Source organism: Cotesia typhae, unplaced genomic scaffold (genome assembly GCF_013202065.1).
Source record: "Cotesia typhae breed Kobodo isofemale line unplaced genomic scaffold, CoteBio_Ctyphae contig_5, whole genome shotgun sequence".
Taxonomy (NCBI): domain Eukaryota; kingdom Metazoa; phylum Arthropoda; class Insecta; order Hymenoptera; family Braconidae; genus Cotesia; species Cotesia typhae.
Genome location: NW_027423757.1, coordinates 11,515,456 through 11,536,854, shown reverse-complemented (window position 1 = coordinate 11,536,854; position 21,399 = coordinate 11,515,456). Strand labels below are relative to the sequence as shown.

Sequence of the window (21,399 nt, the reverse complement as noted above, 5' to 3'; positions counted from 1 at the left end):
TAATTACCGACAATGTCAATTGTAGCAAGACGAAATAATCATACGTATAAAGCAAACATTGAAAAGTTTCCGTCTCTTCAGTGATAACCATCAGGCACTAAAATAATCATTGAACAAGCAGCTCTTTTTTTCTTAATCTTTTGTACAAATATATTGCTGTTTATTTTAATAATCGTTATTATCAAACGCGCGACTATTTCCTACTATACATTAATTAAGTTTTGTGTTATTATTTTTTTTTATAAATTTATATTTATATTTTTAGGCCATTGATTTTTTTTCTTCTTTTGCTTTACAATTAAAATTATTTATTTTTAAATTATCAGTATCTCGGGAGTCGTCATTGATTTTAACTTTTAATTTTTCTAGTTCTTCTTCATCAGCATCGGGTTTTTTACTCTCGTTCCACGACTGGACATCCGAAGTACCCCAAATTGTGTAAACAATAGCGCTTATCGTTAAATTTGCCGTCGCAATTATAAAAACTAGCCGCCATTGTTCAACAGTTTGCTGTAAAAATTAAAAAAAAATTTATTTCTTCTTTTCAATACTCGAAAAATCATTAATAAATTATGGAGAAATGCTAAAAAAAAATTTTAATACGCCCTTATGGCTCCTGAGATGCCATAAGAGTGTATAATAAAAATTCTTTTTTTTTTTCTAAGTCCAAAAAAATTTTTAGTTTAAAATAAATAAAAAAATTCTAATGTCAATTAATTTTAGTGTCTTTTTAGTTATTATTTGACTATAATTAATTACCTTGTGGTTTGTTAAAATACCGACGACTAGTGGAGAAATGAATCCAGAGATCCCGGTGAGAAGTCCGCTGAGTCCAAGCAAGACACTGGCAAAATTAGGACTCAGGTCGACCAAATTTGCCAAAGTACCAGCAGAAACTGCGCCATTGACAGCTGTACCTGTCATCATGAAGAATATTGCGAGTGTTGGCTGACACCCGCTGAATGCTAACCCGAGGGTTAAAATAGCTCCTCCACCTGAAGTCACCAAGTTTGCTAGCTTTCTGACGTTTTTCAGCGACATTCTGTTGGTTCGGAGCAACCAGTCACTGAAAATTGAGTAAGTGTACGAAACTATCATTCGTAAAATGTGCGGAAGTCCAGAAAACAATCCAGTCTGCAAAAAGTATGAATTTTTTTAACAAATAAATTATGATATAAAAAAAAAAAGAAGAAAAGAAATTGAATTGAAATAATTTTTTGGAACAGATTTACTTGTTAAATAAAAAAAATACTGAAATCAGCTGACATCTGTCAATTTTTTGAATTTTTAGGGACTAAATTATTATTTAAAATTTTTAATAAAAAAATTCTACAGAGATTTAAAAAAAAAATTAAAATACAAATTTTTAAAAAATATTCTTCTTTAATGGATTTATAATAAAAACCAAAAAAATTGTCAAATGTCAGCTGATTTAAATATTATAAATAATTAATTTTGTGTACTTACGGCTTTTAGATTCCACCCATGAACAAAGTTGAAATAAGATGGCGCCTGAGTCATGAAGGTTAGAAAGCCCCAAGCGCCTCCCCAATGGCCGATCGCGGTGATCCAAAGAGGACCGGAGAGTAAAATTTCTTTCCAAGGAACTTTTTCTCGGGAACTTGTTTGCACTGTACCCGCAGTATGCTCCAGAATGTATTTTTGCTCAACCTGAGAAATCCTCGGGTGGATATTCGGGGAGTCGAAGACCAAAAAGTACCAGAAGCCGTACCAGATGATTGCAAGAAGAGATGTTATGTAGAAAGCAGCTTCCCAGTTGAACAAATTAATTATTAGAGCGCAAAGCGGGTAAGTAATAGCTGCTCCGATTGAACTACCTGCGGTTGGAATTATTTAGATTTATTAGTTTTTTATTTTTTAGAATTTTTGTTGTAATTAATTTTGTGTAAATTATAATTACCCATGTAAGCACTAACAAATTTACTTCTTTCATTTTGAGGAATCCATTTTGCTGTCATGTCATGCATTGCTGGCCACATTACACCCTAAAAAATTAAAAGTGAGTTAATTTTTTTAAGAATTTTAAGAATTTTTAACAAAACTATAAATTATAGCATAAAAAATTCCATTTTTGGAAACTTTAAAAAATTATAAATGCAATTTTCTAAAAAAACATTTTAGTTTATTTTCCAAAAAAATTCTCTGCTAATTTTAGTGTCATTTTTTTAATAATAATGATAGAATTTCAAACAATATTAATTTTATTAATTATTAATAGAGAAGAAATTGTCGCCTATTTGTTATGAATAAATAAAAAAAATAAAATTACCGAAATTAATCCTTGCAAAACCCTGACTGTTACCAAAGCATACAGGTGATAGTGAGTAACAAAAGGAATTGATAATCCAAGTATTGCTACCAAGAGATTTCCAAGACCAAACACCGTTTTGGTGCCATAACGCCGGGCGAGAAGTCCACCCGGCAATTGCGACAACCAGTGTAACCAGTAATAGGCACCGAGAGCAAGACCTTGATCGTACTCGTCCCAATCAAACAATTGTTCTGTCTAATGTCATTATATTATTATTAATTTAAAATTTAGAACAATTGGCACATTGAATTATACTTTAGATAATGATAATAATAATAATAATATTTATTTTTCTAGCTACCGAAGAATTGGGAACGATGCTCGATGTGGAGAATAGCGACAAATCAGTCGATTTATTCCTCGAGTGGTCTGGTGATACGATATAAACCGCTGAACACTGAGCTACTGCAGCGGCCTTTGCTCGAGGGATTATCATCGCTACAATTGCTAAATTCATGTTTATTCGCAGCATATAATTTATGGCGAAACCACAAAAGACTAGAATCCAGAGCACATCTCTGCATGATAGAAATTCTTTGCCTGGAAAAAGAAAAATAATTATTCATTTATTTATTTATTTATTGCAAGAGAATGGCGATCGGCAATATACATTTATGGTAACAATATATTTTTAAGTGAAGTTTTAATTTAATTTAAAAGTAAATTATAAATGACTGAAAAAATAATTCGAAAAGCCCAGACCAGGGCTCGAACCTGGATTTTTTTGGTTACGCGCCAAACGCTCTACCAGTTAAACGAATTATTTTTTCAGTTACTGAAAAAAGTTACACTGGATAAAAAAATTACATCTTTCTAAAAAAAAAAAAAAAAAAAAAAAAATTGTCGAAACAAAAATTAAAATTGTTATTTTAGATTTATCTAATTATCTATTTATTATTTAATTAGACAGTCGATTTTTTATTTTCCGTACAGTGTAAGGTAATTGATAAAAAATTAGAAATAAAATAAAAATATGTACATTTAGGAATTTAATCTAAATCTAAATAACATTGCTCATGTAATTACGACATTTAAAATCTCCGAGGATAATGTTTTTAATTTATTGAGTGTTTGACAATGACGATGCCAAAGTTAATGTCGAGACTGTGATAATTAAATTTTTTAAAAATATCATTTTATACTAATTAAATACTGTAAATGTAATCTTTGAGTTTTATCAGGTAAAAATAGTACATAAATGAGATAATTAAAAATAAAGCAACGAAGCAACAATATAAATAAAGTTTTAATATTTATATTTATTAATTTTAGGAGTAAAGATTTAAAGAAGAAAAGAATTGACCTGGATTTTTTTATTGTGACCCCATATTGACAGTCACAATTACCGTGAAGAGCCGGGTATCACAGTGATCTCATTGAATAGATTAGAGTGAAGGGCGCCTAAGCATCAATAATCGAGTAATAAATAGTAAATTATCCAAACATTACCACGAGGGGACTCGGATATGTATTTATAGTCTTTTCCAATCTCAATTATCATTTAATCGGTCTATAAATATTCTTTCTTTCTTACCGAGGTAATTTATTTACCGGGCTTGCCAAAAAAATCTCTTTCATAACAATTATTTACTCAAGTTATTTAATAAAATTATTTTTGGCGTCTTACTAGGTCAGTAACCGCAATAAATTACCTCCTTTAATTACATATTTAATATTTTCATTTTTTTATCAATAATAATATTTATCTTCACAAAAGTTATTTATAATTAATAAATAATTTTTTTAGATGCCTTACCCATTTTTTGTTCTATTTGTTTATATATAAAAAAATTTTTTTGTTTATTTAATTAATCATCGTAATAATTAATAATAGCGACGCAATTTTTTTAGTTCAAATTGATCCGCACTTTATCAAAAACAAACACATTTATATTCTTCTTTTTATTCTTAATCAACTAATCACTTTATGGTAAGCCAAATACAATAATAACTATAATTTTATTTGCTTGTAAATTATTTTATAAAATTTTAAGTTATGGAAATTTTAATTTTCTAATTTTCCAGAGGATGTCAAACACTTCACGCTCTTGCTGCGGTTACTGCTCTGAGACTACTCTAATCCTGTGCCGCTTTATTGGAACATGTATAAATTACATTTGATAAAACGTAATAAAAATGGGTTCATATATGTAAGTACTACGTATATGGTTATAAGTATGTATATTAAGCTTTTTTACAACAATATAATTTTTTAAGATAGTTTATCACCCGACTAATTAAAAGTCTTTATTAAATTCCAATAATTTATAAAAAAATTTTTAGTAAATATTTACAAGTGATGAAAATAAAATTAACCGATATTTAAAAATTTTCATACATTTTTTTTCTATTGAAAAAATTATTAAAAATAAAAAAAAAATATTTTCAATTGTAAAAAACTTAAAAAATTACAAGTGCAATTTTTTAAAAATATTTTTTAACTTTAACTTATTAATAAAAAAAAATTTGAATTTTTAAATATTTTGACAACTGTCGGAGCGAAGAAACTTTTTACTACTGCATTTAATTTTTTGCAAAATAAATTTTAACGCGTTGTAACTTATGTAAAAACTCCGATATAAAAAAGTGTGAATATTTAAATGAATAATTGCAATAATTCATAGTAATAAAAAAGAATTTTTATCGTTAATCTAAGCATTGTTGATTTAATTAGAAGTAATAATATTTATCATAATGAAGAATATGAGATTAATACAAATGAATAATTAATTCATTCAAATTATCAGTTGCAATAAAATTTTTTACACAATTTCTCTCATCAATTATTACTATTGTGCAATTTATCAGCAAATTAACTAATAGTTCCGATTATTACAAATGATTGTTTAATTTATTATCTTCAATTATCATATTGTTTAATATTCATAAAAACTATGTGTAATTTTATAGTTTTACACTAAAATTACAATTAATATTTTTTTCACTTGAGTCATTTTAATTGTTAGAGTTAAAAATTTTTTTTAATAGTCTATAGTACTGTAGACAGTTCCACAAGATTTTATCTGACGACAAAACTCTGTGGTAAAAATACTTCAAACAAAAATACCTATTGACAAAATACGTGATGTGATCCGCATCCCATAAAGGAAATATTATATATTTTTATTTTTAATATTATATTAAATTCAGAAAATTTAAGTGAAGAAAATTAAAATTGATAAACACTGGACCGATAATTTTTTTGAAAATTAATTTTTTTTAAATTATAAATTGTACTTTAAAAATGAAAAATTATGTTATAATTGATATTTGTTTATTTTCCAGATTATCAATCTGATGTAAAAGACCTTTGTAAATAATTATTGAAAGGGTTCAGAGTCTGAAGCGAACTTGATGGATGTCAGCGTGGTAGTTGACGCAATAAATATTAAATTCTAGAAACTACATCTAATTTTTAATCGTAATTTTAATCCATTATTAAAAAATATTAAGTACATTACTCAGTAAATTAATCAATTTTCGTAATCAGTACTGCGCTTAAATTTTACTAATGGTATAAATAATTCATTGGCTCTTATCAAAACTCTTTACCAAAACTTATGAAATTTATTTACTTATTTCAATACCGAGCTCTTGAAGAATTAGTAATAAATTCAGAGCGTTAAAATATTTATTATTTTAACGAAAGGGTAATGACAGTCATAAGACTCGGTATACGTAATATCTAATTCACGTGAATGCAATTACCTCTTTAATTAAGTGAATTTTTTCCACCAGAGAAAAGAGTGAAAATTAGACCAGTGTAATTTCTTCAAGCCTTATGTGCAACATTTTACATAATAAGTATATAATTTGTAGTGATAAAAAAAATAAGTTTACCTACTCGCTTACTTTTATAAACCAAAGATTTAAAAGTGAAAAACTTAATATAAATAAATTTGTAATAAATAAAATCAATTAGATTAAATTGAAATGTATTTACAAATATAAAATAATGGATTATATATTAATTCAAGGTAAAAAGTACAAGGTGGTTTTTTGAATGGAAAAATTTAGTTAGATTTTAAATAATTATGGTGGGGAAAAAGTTAAATAAACTGGTGCAATTCAACAATTCGTTCAGTCTTGACTCAAACGTTGACCAGTTATATTTTTAACAAATAAAATTTATAACTTCATTTATTTCTTCTTGAAATATTTTAATTGAAAATTTAAAGTTCATTATGCCAAGTGGTAAAAAAAGAGTCGCAATAATCGGCGGGGGTGTTGCTGGATTAATTGTTGCAAGACATGTGTCAGCCAGAGCAGAAGACTATAGCCTTATATTATTTGAACAAACTGACCAAGTAGGAGGCACTTGGGTTTACACTGACAAAACTGAAGTTGACAAGAATGGTTTTCCTGTACACAGTAGCATGTACAAACATCTGAGATATTTACATTTTTCCATTTTTTATTTTTAATCTTGAAAAATAATTTTTTTTTTTTTAATAATTCTAACTACCAAACTTGACATTTTTTAAGATATAAGCTCATCCCGATGTTATACTCATCAAATACTTTCATTTGAATACACACATGCATTTTTATATATTTTTGATATATACATATATATAATATATATAAATATATGAAAAATTGATGTGGGTACTTAAATGAAAGGTCTTGATGAGTATAACATAAAAATGAGCTTATATCTTTAAAAATGTCAATAGTTGAGAAGATACAAGGTCATTTCTTCTTAATTCTTTATTTTAGAACAAACTTACCTAAAGAAATCATGCAAATACCGGATTTTCCTTTTAAAGACGAGGATGGACCGTCTTTTGTGCATCATTCCGTGATTCGTCAATACTTACAAGACTACGCTCAGCATTTCAATCTCTTCCCTCATATCAAAGTATTTTTTTTTATTTATTCTTCTTTGTAAATTAAAAGCAAGTATACTGAAGAATATTGTGCAATTTTTCAGCTAAATACTCTGGTAAAACACGTAGAACCAGTAACTTCATGTGATCAGACAACTTGGTTGGTCACCTATAAAAATATGGCGACTCTGGAAGAAACTTCAGTAAGATTTGATGCGGTAATTCTCTGTAATGGCCACTATACTGTAGGAAATATTCCTAATATAAGAGGAAAAAGTACTTTCAATGGTACTAGCATTCATAATCATCAATATCGAATGCCGGAGAAGTACAAAGGAAGAAATGTTTGTATCCTTGGAGCTTCTTGGTCTGGAATTGATATTGCTATTGAAGTGTCTAAATATGCTGAGAAGGTTTTTATTTATATTCTTCTTTAGTTATTTATATTTTTTTAAGTTATTTATATTCTTCTTAAATTAGATTCTATTAAAAAATAAATTAATTAATAATTAATAATTATTTTTATAGGTTTATTTAAGTCATAATTTACCAGAAGGATTGAAAGCTAAGATAGCGAACAATGTCGAACAAAGAGCGAGTATTGAATTTATTAATGGCAAAACTTTTCACTTCAGAGACGGAACTTCTGCTGAGATTGATGACTTCATTTATTCCACAGGTAATTAAAAAAATTATTATGAAATATAATTTGATTTATGAGCCAAAATTAAATCTTAAAATTATCTGTAATTAGGTTACAAGTTCACTTACCCATTCATGTCCGACAAGGTGACAATAAAAACAGACGATAATCATGTCGAGCCGATTTACAAACACCTTGTCCATGCAGATACGAAAAATCTGTTCTTTATGGGCTTGCTGAGAATAGTAATACCCTTCCCGATGTTCCATATTTAGTCTCAGTATATTTTAAGGATTCTTGATGGAGATATTAAGCTACCTTCTTCTGAAAAAATTTATTTCTTTTTATTTCTTCTTTTTGTATTTTGTATTGTTTTTAATTGCTGGAAGTGTAACTTGACTTTTTTTTTTCTTTTCAGATAAGACATATTATTAAAATGAAGGAACGCCAGTGGGCTTACTATGATGAAATCGCAACTGCGGCAAATGTTGCATAATTTCCACTGGTTATTAAAAAAATTTACGATCACTCCAGTGCTATGCGGGAATTGGATTTCATGACCTACAAGAATTATCAGTATCGAATTATTGACAAAGAAAATTTTACCGTTTGTTATGGTAAACAGGAATAAAAATATCAGGATTAAAAGAAGATCGCATTTATTGATAAAATTACAAAAGAAGATAAATTTATTTATAACAAAAATTTTTATACTTTTTTTATTGAGAAAAAATAAAATATTTTAATTATATTGAAATTAGATGTCATTTGACCATTTTTTAATTTTATTTAACAAAAAAATTTGATCCGAAAAATTATTTTTAAAAAATTTCATTTTTAATTTATTAAAATTTCTAAATACCTATTTTTTTATGCAGCAATTTATTTATTAGAAAAATTATTAAAATTATCCACTATCAGCTAAGTTAATTTTCATATTTAAATCAATTATTTATCATTAAAACTATACTCAAAAAGTTGTTACTAATTTTATATAACTGAAGTTAGCTGACAGCTGTCAATTTTTTAAATTTTTATTTTAGAAAAATTTTTTAAACTATCTGCGCAATGACATGCGCAATGGTTCTTAGTTTTTAAGAATTTCCTATACATAACACGTGTATAGTGTCATATTAGCAACAAACAAAGCCGAGTAAAATAGAAATTGTTTGTCAACAAAAAATCAATTTTCTTCAAATAAAAAATAAATTTATTAAAAAATAATAAACCGACAGTTTTACTGCAAGTAAAAAGGAGTATTAAAATAATTAATGTAATTATTAATTAAGTATGAGTCAGACAAGTAACAAACAAAAAATGACAGTGACCCGAGATAGTGAAAACTCGTCAGACAAATTGTTAAAAAATAAAAACGATAATGAGTTACTGAATGACGACCAACGAAATCCTGCTTCGTATCAAATCAGTCCTCAGCTTGCTGACAAGTAAGTAATTAATTGACAGCTGATTATTTATTATTTTGTTAATATAACCTAGATGTTTATTGTTGATGATTGATAATTGACTTTTTTCTAGATTTAAACCGCAGTTAGTGAAAGAAATAATTCATGATGTACTGCATGATCAATTGTCATCGAAAGTGTACAACGTTCAAGATGCCAATAAATGGGGCAAGGAAATTTCTGATATTATTAAAAATAAAGTCAAAGGTATTTTTTTTATAGAAATATTTATTTTAATTTTTATAATTTTTTTTAACATATAAAATATAAATTAAGCAAGAAGAATTTATTTTAAAAATTAAAGCTGTCAAAAATAATAAATGCCAATTTTTTTAAATAATTTTCTAGAATTAGTTTATTTTTAAAGATAAAAAATATAATTTTATTAAGTAAAAAGATAAAATTTATTTATTTAAATTTTATTTGTGTTTTTAAATTTTAGAATTAAATTTTCAACAATACAAGTACATTGTGAATGTAGTCTTGGGTGAACAGAGAGGTGCTGGAGTTAAAATAGGAACCAGGTGTCTATGGGACGCAGAAGCCGATGATTATGCCCATGGAAATTTTATCAATGTATGTAAATACTTAAAATATTTTATTTAATTTACAAGATTCATTTTATTTATTTATTTTTTTTTTTTATTTTTAGGAAACGATATTTTGTGTTGCATGTGTCTACGCTGTATTTTTTTACTAAAAATTTTATTTATTTTTAGAGTATAAATGTGTATGTTTTAATGTATGTCAGTACTTTTGATTATGTTAAAAAAAAATTTTAACTTAAGTAGGTAATTTAAATGAATTTAATATTAGCTCTTAATTTATTTATTTATTTTCTTAATGCAAGAAACAGTTGACAGTAATTTTTGTTATAAAATTTTAAATCAATGTCAGTTGAGTTTAAATAAAAATGTCTGATGTAGAATCAAATCAATCTAACCGTAACTCAAGCTCAGTGCCTCTTAATCTAGAAGTTTTTGCGACACATGACGAATTGATAGAAAGAGTTTCTCATGAAATTCATTCTCCATGGAAGTGGATACCGGTTTTTACGTATTTAGCCTCCGCGCTAACTGGATACGTTGCATCTATTTTATTTTATTTATTTTGGGTAAATAAAATTCAATTAAATTAAATTTAATTTTATTGTTGATTTAAATTAAAATAAAAAATTTTTATGCCTTAGGAAGACATTTTTGGAGGAAATTGCCCGTTGTGGGCTACAGTAGAGCCTCCAATACTCGTCAGAAGCTTGAGAAGCATGGATGGCTCGATTATAAATGACAATAATAATAATCAAGATATAATTACTGATTGGAGGTCTAAAGTGCTGGTTACTTTTTTATACAAAACACATTGCCAGTATTTTCATTTCGTTTGTCTGTGCTCGTGTTCTTTCGGAATTATCTGGTGTATGTTATTCGCTAGATGCGCTACAGGAATGTAAGTTTATTTATTTTAAATAAATAAAATAATTGAAAATTATTAATTTATTAATTTTGAAATTTATCCAATAGATTTGGAGCTCAATGGCTGATAGTTCCACCAGTTTTTATTTTTCATGTTATTTTCACGATAGTAATTTATCAATCCGCTTATGATTATTATCAAGGATACAAAAGTTTTACAGCAAATTTAAAAGTGGTCGCTTCCAAGTATATGAATGTCACTACAATGACTAAATATCCCCGGTAAATAATTTAATTTATTTTTTTTTTTTTTTTTTTATTCATAATCGATTAAAAATTTTAATGATAAAATTTTTTCAGTGATTGTCAATTAGTAATTCATTATTTAGAAATATTTAACTTCAATACTTCTCACAATTTATGTGAAGTTCAAGAACTTCTTCAGGTATTTAAATTAATTTTTATATTTAAATTATACTGAAATTAAGAGACATCTGATAATTTTAAAAAATGTCAATAATTAAAAAATGACCTTGTATCTTGTCAAATATTGACATTTTTAAAGATATAAGCTCACCCTGACGTTACACACATCGAGACCTTTCATTTGAGTACCCACATCAATTTTTCATATATTTATATATTATATATATATATATATATGTAATAGGGTGGGTCAAAAAAATCGAATAATTTATTTTTGATTTTATACTCTGAAAAATAGGTTCGTAGACACCTAAAAAGAATTCTCTCCAAGTATAAGCTCTTAATTATAACGGGAAGGTCCTCCGCTTTGCGGGTTTCTATTTTTTTCGAATAATCAGATAAAAAAATTTATATCTCGCTTCCAACTGCTTGGAAAAATATTCCGTGGCATAGATTTTGTGAGAAATTGAATGCTTTACAAAAAAGGTCTCTTATGACTTTTTCAAAAACTCAACCGATTAAAAGATATTCATAGTTGAAGTTTGGCTATTTTAAGGAAAATATTCGTTTTTATTATGAATTTTATAAGTCGATGAAAAAAATTATTTCGGATTGCGGAACTCATGATTTTGTAGGAAATTTACTGCTCTACAAAAATGGTCTCTTATGATTTTTGATTAAGTGAAGCCGTTACGAGATATTCATCGTCAAACATTAACGAATATCAATATTTCCAGTTTTTGATCAATAATTCGATAAATTTTAATTTAAACTATGAGTTTCAGGAAAATTTACATAAATTTGAGTTTCGATTGATAAAGAAATGTTATAATAAGTTAGATAAAGAATTATTGGAATTATCATTGATTTTCCTTGGAGAAATGCCTCAAGAAAAGATTTCTTTCAAACGTCCTGGTGCTGTTCATCATGCTAGATGGATGGCTAAGGCCATTTATAGTTTGAAAATGTATCTATTCAGAGATGAATTCAAACTCTCTCAGAAAGAATTGCATGGTCTTCGTCATTTCTGTATTTTTATAGTCACATTGTATTTAAAAGCTTGGTTTTCATCAACTTCTGCAACAACTGCTGCTTATCATGACTTGCAGTTTATGAAAAATTTATTGGAGTACAAACATATCAATCCTTTGATTTCTTCAGCTACGTGTGAAAAAATGATTTCGCACTTATGGTATTTGAGCGATGAACTTGCCATTTTATCACTGTTTGACGATGGCGTTCCATTAGAAGTAAAAAAGTATTGTTGAAGCTGTTAATACTCGTGAAGGTACAGATTCTAAAGCTAAAAGATTTGTAATTGCTAAAAAGATTTGAATTCATTGGCGCAGAGAACTCTGAGTGACTTTGTGTCTAAAAAGTCATTAAATCTTTTCAAAATCTTCGATCTACCGTATGACTTTCTTGATGTCGATGTTGAATTATGGCCTACTAATGAGAGTTATCTCGAAAATAAAGAATACTTTCAACAACTAAAAGTTGTCAATGATTCAGCAGAGCGAGCTGTTGCATTAGTCAGTGAATATAATCAATGCTTGACAAAAATGAAGAACAATTCCAGTACTTATTGCAAGTTGTCAAAGAACATCAAAAACATTCCCAAATTGTAATAAAAGAAATTATTTATAGTAATAGCGTACTGTTATGTTAAAAATATAGACAATTATATTGCAATTGATAATTCAATAAAAAATTTATCTATAAAAAAGTTAAATACTGGTTGTTTCTCACTTGATTCAATACTTTTCATATTAAATTTGACAAAGAAATATGTCATTCACTTCAAATTAAACTAATCATTGGCTATATGTCGAAAAAAATGCTCTAATTTCTTGTTTTAATGCAATCAAACAAGCTCAAGACTGAAAACAATATTAAAAAATTGTTTATAACATTTCTTTATCGATCGAAACTCAAATTTATGTAAATTTTCCTGAAACTCATAGTTTAAATTAAAATTTATCGAATTATTGATCAAAAACTGGAAATATTGATATTCGTTAATGTTTGACGATGAATATCTCGTAACGGCTTCACTTAATCAAAAAATCATAAGAGACCATTTTTGTAGAGCAGTAAATTTCCTACAAAATCATGAGTTCCGCAATCCGAAATAATTTTTTTCATCGACTTATAAAATTCATAATAAAAACGAATATTTTCCTTAAAATAGCCAAACTTCAACTATGAATATCTTTTAATCGGTTGAGTTTTTGAAAAAGTCATAAGAGACCTTTTTGTAAAGCATTCAATTTCTCACAAAATCTATGCCACGGAATATTTTTCCAAGCAGTTGGAAGCGAGATATAAATTTTTTTATCTGATTATTCGAAAAAAATAGAAACCCGCAAAGCGGAGGACCTTCCCGTTATAATTAAGAGCTTATACTTGGAGAGAATTCTTTTTAGGTGTCTACGAACCTATTTTTCAGAGTATAAAGTCAAAAATAAATTATTCGATTTTTTTGACCCACCCTAATATGTAAATATGAAAAATATATAAAAATGCATGTGGGTACTCAAATGAAAGCTCTTGATGAGTGTAACATCGGGATGAGCTTATATCTTTAAGAACGTCAATAGTTAAAAAAGTACAGTGGAATTATAACAAGTCAAGGCAGTCACATAGTGACTGCAAAGGCTGCTATTAATTATTATTTTATAAATAATATATATTTTACAGCTCATAATATCTGGAATGGTTTGGAGTTGGATCGGCGGCTTGGCGTTCCTTATATTTCGCATCATTGTTGTCAACGACTTCAGACTGTTGAGAACAGTAGCCTACAGAGTGCCTAAAAATACAATTTCAATCAGAGACGACCAAGATCTTGAAAAAATAAAGCTTGACCCACCAAGAAGAAAAAGAAAGAAGGAATACAAAAAATTGACCTTCTTGTTAGCTCAAACATAAAAAAAAAAAAAAAAAAAAACACTTTAGATTTTATTATTAAAATACTTTAAATAAATTAATCATCGTTTTCTTTCAAGCTCTGTATTCTAGATCTAAGCTTCGCGTATTCAACCCCGCGGCTTGACATTTCTTTGATCAACTCCGGAGTCACAGAGAAAAGTTTCCGCTGCAGTGATAATATTTTTTTTCTCTTCGCATCTTTTTGACGTCTCAGCTTATTAAGTTCAACTTGCAATTTATTTTTATTTTCTTCCAACTCTCCAAGTTTGTTTTTATAAATCAAAATATTATTATCTAGACTCAGCGATTGTTCTTTGACTTGTGATAACGTCTATTTTAAAACAATCTCTTTAAAAATAATTACCAACAAAAAAAAATACCTACGCGTCAGTAGTACTTACGTCAATTATTGCGACACATTTATTGTGATGACTTTCGATTTTTTTTTCTCGCTTATTGAAAATTTCCACATGAGAGTCTTTAATCATCGACAAGTTCTCGTACTCTGACACGGTGTAACCTTCACCTAGAATATTAATTCTAGAAAGTTCCTCGTTTACTTTCTTCAAAATAATCTCAAATTTAAACAAAACGACGCGAGTGTCTCTCAAGTTTTCCAAACGACTCTGCATCTTAGCCAGCAACCCACCAATTTTTTTATTAACATGCGCTAATTTATATTTACTGTCTTGTTTTTTCAAAGCTTCAACTCCAATCTCAAAAAAACGGACTCGGAATTCTTCAAATGATTTTTCAAACTCCGCTCGCCGGGAGTCGTACAATTTTTTTGACTCTTCGCTTACTTGGACTAAATCTTTTCTTGAATTCTCCAAAGAATTTTTGACTATTTCAAATTCTTTCAATACAGCTTCGTACCTAAAATAAGTACAAAAAAAAAAAGTAAATAAAATTAGTCACGTAATTGTAAAAATATTTATTTTTTTCTTACCTATGATCGGAATGAATAGTCGAAAAAATATTTGATTTCTCAAAATAATTAACAAACTTTTTTTTCTTCAAAAAATCCCGGGACTTTTTCTGAAGAAAACTATTTTTCCACCTCAAATATTTACGCTCTTCCCAGATTTTTTTTATCAGAGCTATCATATCTAATCTTTCGGCATTTGACAATTCAATTTTTTCTTCCTCAGTATTTTTTACAAAATCTGAATTTTTTTCTAAAAAATTAAAATTATTTTCACCTATTTCTTCATCTTCTGAATAAAATTTTTTTTCAAAATTAATTTCTTCATTATTTTTTATATTGAATCTAGATTTAACTAAATTGTCATTGGATGTAATTAAACTTTTTATTTCTTCTTCATTGTGAGCTTCATTTAAATCCTTCGAAGAATCAGATTTAATAGACTCAGACATTTTTTTAAATTAAATAAATCATCAAATAAATAATACGGACCTCAATGATAGATTTTATAAAAAAATGTAAAAGTTACTCGTGTAAATAAAAAATAAAAAACAACCTGAAGTTACAAACAAATAAATAAAATTTTTATAATTATTTATTTGTGAAAAAAAAATTATGCAAAATTTTCACAAAAAAAATCTTGGTAAAAATTATGTAATAATTTTCAAATATTACTTGTAAAATAAATTGAAAATTTCTAAAAATATTTAACTATCTTTTAAAATAAATTTTTAAATAAAATAAAATATCCAATTATTGAAACTTGCAATTTTATTTTAACTAGTAACCTTGCAGTCTAATAAATTAATAAATATAATTTTTGAATAATAAATTTAAATAATTTTTTTAATTAGAATGAAATTGCAAGTGTCAATAATTGGGTCTTTTACTTAAAATATAAAAAAAAAAAAAATTAATGAGCAAATCTGTGAGCCATATTAGCACTACGATAAACATTTCTTCCCCTCAAAACCAGCTCTTGACACGGAGACTTGTGAGTATCTTCAGTAGGATCGTCATCAGCAGCCCTAAATTGAATTAAAAACATACGTCTGGGTCTGTCGGAAAGATTCAAGTACGATCCATGAAGAGTCAAGTAAGTAAAAGCGATTACTTCTCCTTTTTTAGCGCAGACTGGTGTGGCTTCGGACAGCGGGTACTTCTCAGGATCTACGTAATGATAAGCTTCGTTCTTTTCATCAATAATTTCCTTCGGAGGAAGAGTTCCCGGCTTCCAGGATAAATCGCCAAGCCGCCGTTCGCTGGAGTAGTGTCATCAAAATGAATGAAGACTGCTAGCATGGTGTGCTTCTTGTAAGGGAAGTACGGGTAGTCTTGGTGCATTAAATAAGGAGCTCCTTTCTCCGGAGGCTTAATGTGAGCTTTTGTATGGTGTAAAAGTAATGTCCTTGGTTTCCATGATGTCTTCCATCGCGTCCAGCAAATTGGAGTTTGTTATCACGCGGGTGAAAACTGCGCTGTGCATCTGGAGATTGTGGATGGATTTTACCTGAAGAAATTAATTGATAAAAATTATTATAAAAAAAAAATAATTGATAAAAAAATTTTTTTTAAAGACTTACAGTAACATCGCGGTTGCTAGATAAATTCTTCATGTCATTTCCAGCCCAAGCTGACTCCAAACCTGCCAAGTCTTCCCGTCTTTTGCGCTCAAACAGTTCGAGAGTACTCTGCAGACATTTCTTTTATTTCTTTTGGTGTAAATACATTGGTAAGTTTTACGTATCCATTGTCCTGCCAACATTTCTTCTGCTCTGGAGTACAAAATTTAAGTTTGTTCATTTTTATTTTATTTATGATCTGCTTTGAGTTAGTTTTACTTTTTAAGTTTATTGCTCGCAATTCAAGACTTATCACAGATGCGATAATTGAGCTATTAAATAATAAGCTTCCCACTCGGATGTAATTATTTGTCAATAACGTACGAGTTAGTGGAAAAGTTCGATGTTATGGTAATCGAATACAAGCTTTTTATAAAAAGTTATTGACATTTGACCTTCGATATTAATTTATTATAATTAACACTGTTAATTTTTATTATTTATTTATTAATATTTTATTATTTAAAGTTTTATGGCTAAGTGACAATATTTTCGCTAGATGTTAAATTATAAAAAAATCATTTTTTTTAACATTGACACTCGACCTTAAATATTTAATTCACTACAATCAAATATATATTAAAAAAAAAAATTGAGATAAAAATTTTGCTGAGTCGATTACATATAAATTATATAACACATTTCCAGTCGCGTAAGATTAAATTTGATATTTCTTGTATTTAAAAATATCAAATAATCTTCTTTAAATAGTTAACAGTTAAAAAATTGTATCTAATTGCATTTAATTTAATTGATAAAAGTTATCTTAAAAATTTAAATCCTTTAACAAATTCCTTGGACTGGTACCACAGATATGAGTCTTCTGGTCTATTGCAACTTCTTCTGTCACGCTCATTTTCTTCTAGACCTGCAACGAGTTCTCGCTGGTCGTCGTTGTACACCCTCACCAAATTATCACACTTGCAGTCTACTGTGATGTCCTCGTGGTAGAATTGGATAGTAAAACACGTGCTCGAGTGGACTGGCAAATTATACTGAGGTTTAGGCATGAAATAGTCAGACCTGGCATTTGTATCGCTTTTCTGAAGTAATATAAAGGTGTTGGTCAAGCCTAGGGGCACTGTCATTGCTTCTTGGAACTCTGGAGTCTCAACTAAAGACCTGGATAAAGTAAAAATAAAATACTTGATGATTTAATTTATTAAAATTTCTACAAGTCCATTTTTTTAATAATTTTTTTTTTGCTATAATTTATTTGTTGAAGAAAATTAAAAAAATTGTGAAATGAAAGCTAAATTTAATGTCATAAATGTTTTTTATAAAAATCCAAAAAAATTAACATTTAGAAATTTTTAATTAATACTTACTTCATTAAAGAAAGAAGCGGTTTTCTAAAAGAATGCTGATGCTCCACGTGTTTTCTGCTACTCAAAATAATTCCAGGTAATTTAAGTTTCAAACAAAACTTCGGTGTGACTGTAGTAGCGCCAATTACGACAACAACTTCTCTTACATCGCACCCTGACAAATGTAACTGCGATGACAGCTGAGAGGTCATGTTGTCCAGAGTGTTAAATAGTAATTTTGTAGAATTGAAATTCCTGTCCGACGGTTTTATTTTAGTTTGAAACTTCACTAAAGTATCAAAAGAAAATGGTATTTGCTGTTTCTGAAACAATATATACTTTATCAGTTCAATAATTATTTTCGAACAGGATTCACTTGTCAGAGGTTCTTCCAGTTTGACAGCTATCGACGCTTCTTTTTGTTTATTTTTTGATGCCATTATTTAATTAGTTTTTTAAATAAATTTTATCGTCGAAATTTCATTCATAACCTCTACTGCTTTGCTGGATTTATTGAGCTTCACAATAGCACTTTTTTGTTAAACAAATAATCATTTATAAAAATTGTAATTTTTACACTTGGTTATTATTTAAAAAATTATTTTTTGAATGATTATTATTAAAATATTTAAATAAAACAAGTAATTATTATTGGTGTGATCTGACAATAACCAGGAGCGCGAGTTTTGTTATGGTAGTGCAGCTCCGTCTGGGTTTAAATGCTGAAACATAAAAATTAATTTAGCAGATGTTTGATCATTTTTCCAATAAATAAATTATTGAATAAAAAAAAATAAGAAAAAAACTGACATTTAAGAAAGTTTAATAAATTAAAACTGCAATTTTTTAAAAAGAATTTTTCGAAATAAATTTTTTTGTTAAATAAAATTAAAAAATGGTAAAGTGACAGCTAACTTTAACGACAAAAACCGAATTTATCCGAGAATTAGTCTTCTTTACCGACCGTTCAATTCCGAGTCCGGGCGAAGGAACCCGACGACTGAGTTTTTAGTTCAGTGTTTTTCTTGATAGTGACTACTATAGCAGAGCTGAATTAAATTACTGAAAACTCAAAACACAAGCATAAATAATTTACTGAAATGGCGGAAGGAAAAGCACGACGTGTTGCCCAAACAGAAGATTTATCTAACGTTGAATTTGAAACTAGTGAAGATGTTGAAGTTATCAATACGTTTGATAATATGGGACTGCGTGATGAATTATTGCGTGGGATTTACGCTTACGGTAAGCTAGTAATTTTTCTTGAAATTTTGTTGGAAGATTCTAACCTAAAAAAATGTTTTTTTTTTTTTTTTTTTTTTTTTATTGTGGTTATTTTTTAACTTACTTTTGAAATAATTGTTGTAGGCTTTGAAAGACCATCTGCTATTCAACAGAGGTCCATAAAACCCATGATGAAAGGCCGAGATGTGATAGCACAAGCTCAATCCGGTACTGGTAAAACTGCAACTTTCTCTATTGCCATTCTCCAGTCTCTGGACACTCAAATCCGGGAAACACAAGTCCTAGTTCTCTCGCCAACTCGTGAGTTAGCGGTTCAGATCCAGAAGGTAATTCTTGCTCTGGGAGATTTTATGAATGTCCAGTGTCATGCTTGTATTGGTGGAACTAACCTCGGCGAGGATATCAGGAAGCTTGATTATGGACAACACGTTGTTTCTGGAACTCCTGGACGTGTTTTTGGTAATTATTATCTGAAAATAAATAAACATACATAGAAAAAAAAAAAAAATCAAGTAAATATGGCTGCCCAATTTCAAAACACAGTAACTGATAATTTGAAGATTTTTAAAAATTTTTCTTATTAAAAAAAAGTTTGCGCGCCAAATTGATAAAAAATTTGATTTATTAAAAAAAAATACTTGAATATAAATATTTAAAAAAAAAAAAAAAGTGTTATTGATTTTAAATTATTAACTATATTAATAATTAATAAATTTATTTAGATATGATCAAGAGGCGAACACTCAGAACCAGAGCCATAAAGATGCTAGTACTTGATGAGTCTGATGAAATGTTGAATAAGGGATTTAAGGAACAAATTTACGATGTGTATCGTTATTTACCTCCAGCGACACAAGTTGTGCTTGTATCTGCTACGTTACCACACGAAATTCTTGAAATGACTTCCAAGTTCATGACTGATCCTATTCGTATTCTCGTTAAACGGTAAATTTAATTAATGTATTTATTTATAGATTCAATATCTCAAGTATTAATAATATAAAAATTAATTATATAATTTTTATTAATTAAAAAATTTATTATCCTAGTGATGAGTTGACACTCGAAGGAATAAAGCAATTCTTCGTAGCAGTAGAACGTGAAGAATGGAAGTTTGATACCTTATGTGATTTATACGACACATTGACCATCACCCAGGCTGTGATTTTCTGCAATACCAAACGCAAGGTCGACTGGCTTACAGAGAAGATGCGAGAGGCTAATTTCACAGTTTGTTCAATGCATGGAGATATGCCTCAAAAAGAGCGTGATAACATTATGAAAGAATTCAGATCTGGACAGAGGTAACTATTGATCAATTATTAATTATTTTTTAATAATCATTTTAATTATAATTTATTAATAATTAATGATTTTTTTTTTTTTTTTAATTTTTTAGCCGTGTTTTAATTACAACAGACGTCTGGGCACGTGGTATTGACGTTCAACAAGTATCATTAGTCATAAATTATGACTTGCCCAACAACCGTGAGTTGTACATCCACCGAATAGGCAGATCAGGTCGTTTTGGACGTAAAGGTGTCTCTATAAACTTCGTCAAGACTGACGACATTCGTATTCTTCGGGATATTGAACAATATTATTCCACGCAAATCGATGAAATGCCAATGAACGTCGCTGATTTAATTTAAAAATTCTCTATCACTTTAATAACACTACAAATAATTAATCACTTAATTATTATCACTAATTGTATTTTTAATGAATTTACAGTTTCAATTGTATCTAAAAAATTCCAACAAATATATGTTTAGAGATAAAATTATCGACTTATGTAAAATCAAGTATTTAATTTAATATGTATTGTATTTAAGATTTCATATGAATATAATTTCTTCTTTTTTTTAATGTTAAATCAGATGTTTATGTGCTTTAGGAAATATTGTAATTTCTAAGGTGGAGAATTAAAAATATTTGGAGTAAAAATTAAGTGAAGAGTTAAATTTAAATCATCTAAATTTTTTTTTTCTTTCTACAAATCATCAATAAGCATCAATATATTTTTTATAAATATAAATAATCTGCAGCTTTCGGAGGTATGTTAATTTTTAATATTTAATACTTAAAGAATTATAAATTAATAAAATTATAACACTGAAGTTGACAGATATTAAAATTTTTTTGGAATTTTATAGAAATTAAATTATTAGAAAAAACTTTCTTACCCTAGAGTTTGACAAGCTCCATCATATGTGGATAAATACAATGGTCCACTGGAATATGCTGAAAAATTCAAATTAAAA

At 27.9% G+C, this 21,399-nt stretch overlaps 8 protein-coding genes across 8 annotated transcripts; 4 read left to right on the top strand and 4 right to left on the bottom strand.

The window, feature by feature from the left end:
• Positions 1-100: 100 nt before the first annotated feature.
• LOC141531166 (sialin-like) lies at positions 101-4,245 on the bottom strand. Its single transcript, XM_074248745.1, has 7 exons — positions 4,089-4,245; positions 2,634-2,872; positions 2,291-2,527; positions 1,922-2,006; positions 1,468-1,838; positions 760-1,134; positions 101-510 (listed from the first exon to the last, which is right to left on the bottom strand). The coding sequence occupies exons 1-7, from the start codon at positions 4,090-4,092 to the stop codon at positions 262-264; spliced, it is 1,560 nt and encodes a 519-aa protein (XP_074104846.1). The 5' UTR covers positions 4,093-4,245; the 3' UTR covers positions 101-261.
• LOC141531176 (uncharacterized) lies at positions 2,754-8,550 on the top strand. The gene is given in 10 exon segments (XM_074248770.1): positions 2,754-2,949; positions 3,605-3,962; positions 4,184-4,262; positions 4,358-4,482; positions 5,618-6,710; positions 7,052-7,193; positions 7,266-7,574; positions 7,690-7,840; positions 7,916-8,175; positions 8,223-8,550. Coding segments are annotated over 6 exon segments (1,269 nt in total). The 5' UTR covers positions 2,754-2,949; positions 3,605-3,962; positions 4,184-4,262; positions 4,358-4,482; positions 5,618-6,516; the 3' UTR covers positions 8,436-8,550.
• Positions 8,551-8,944: 394 nt separating this feature from the next.
• Positions 8,945-10,059, top strand: LOC141531193 (dynein light chain Tctex-type protein 2B). The gene is made up of 4 exons (XM_074248789.1): positions 8,945-9,249; positions 9,341-9,474; positions 9,710-9,843; positions 9,920-10,059. The coding sequence occupies exons 1-4, from the start codon at positions 9,095-9,097 to the stop codon at positions 9,965-9,967; spliced, it is 471 nt and encodes a 156-aa protein (XP_074104890.1). The 5' UTR covers positions 8,945-9,094; the 3' UTR covers positions 9,968-10,059.
• A 121-nt stretch (positions 10,060-10,180) lies between these two features.
• On the top strand, positions 10,181-14,182 carry LOC141531188 (uncharacterized). Its single transcript, XM_074248785.1, has 5 exons — positions 10,181-10,381; positions 10,457-10,713; positions 10,788-10,961; positions 11,040-11,124; positions 13,806-14,182. Exons 1-5 carry the CDS (start codon positions 10,181-10,183, stop codon positions 14,034-14,036), a joined length of 948 nt encoding a protein of 315 aa, XP_074104886.1. The 3' UTR covers positions 14,037-14,182.
• On the bottom strand, positions 14,030-15,124 carry LOC141531191 (uncharacterized). Its single transcript, XM_074248788.1, has 2 exons — positions 14,438-15,124; positions 14,030-14,367 (listed from the first exon to the last, which is right to left on the bottom strand). Exons 1-2 carry the CDS (start codon positions 14,666-14,668, stop codon positions 14,092-14,094), a joined length of 507 nt encoding a protein of 168 aa, XP_074104889.1. The 5' UTR covers positions 14,669-15,124; the 3' UTR covers positions 14,030-14,091.
• A 316-nt stretch (positions 15,125-15,440) lies between these two features.
• Positions 15,441-16,778, bottom strand: LOC141531189 (putative alpha-ketoglutarate-dependent hypophosphite dioxygenase). Its single transcript, XM_074248786.1, is given in 5 exon segments — positions 15,441-16,191; positions 16,194-16,362; positions 16,364-16,471; positions 16,545-16,643; positions 16,645-16,778. Coding segments are annotated over 5 exon segments (813 nt in total). The 5' UTR covers positions 16,765-16,778; the 3' UTR covers positions 15,441-15,874.
• LOC141531190 (MAD2L1-binding protein) lies at positions 16,623-18,606 on the bottom strand. The gene is made up of 2 exons (XM_074248787.1): positions 17,912-18,606; positions 16,623-17,705 (listed from the first exon to the last, which is right to left on the bottom strand). The coding sequence occupies exons 1-2, from the start codon at positions 18,328-18,330 to the stop codon at positions 17,345-17,347; spliced, it is 780 nt and encodes a 259-aa protein (XP_074104888.1). The 5' UTR covers positions 18,331-18,606; the 3' UTR covers positions 16,623-17,344.
• A 315-nt stretch (positions 18,607-18,921) lies between these two features.
• On the top strand, positions 18,922-20,936 carry LOC141531187 (eukaryotic initiation factor 4A-III). Its single transcript, XM_074248784.1, has 5 exons — positions 18,922-19,135; positions 19,259-19,594; positions 19,858-20,080; positions 20,185-20,439; positions 20,535-20,936. Exons 1-5 carry the CDS (start codon positions 18,991-18,993, stop codon positions 20,785-20,787), a joined length of 1,212 nt encoding a protein of 403 aa, XP_074104885.1. The 5' UTR covers positions 18,922-18,990; the 3' UTR covers positions 20,788-20,936.
• Positions 20,937-21,399: the final 463 nt, after the last annotated feature.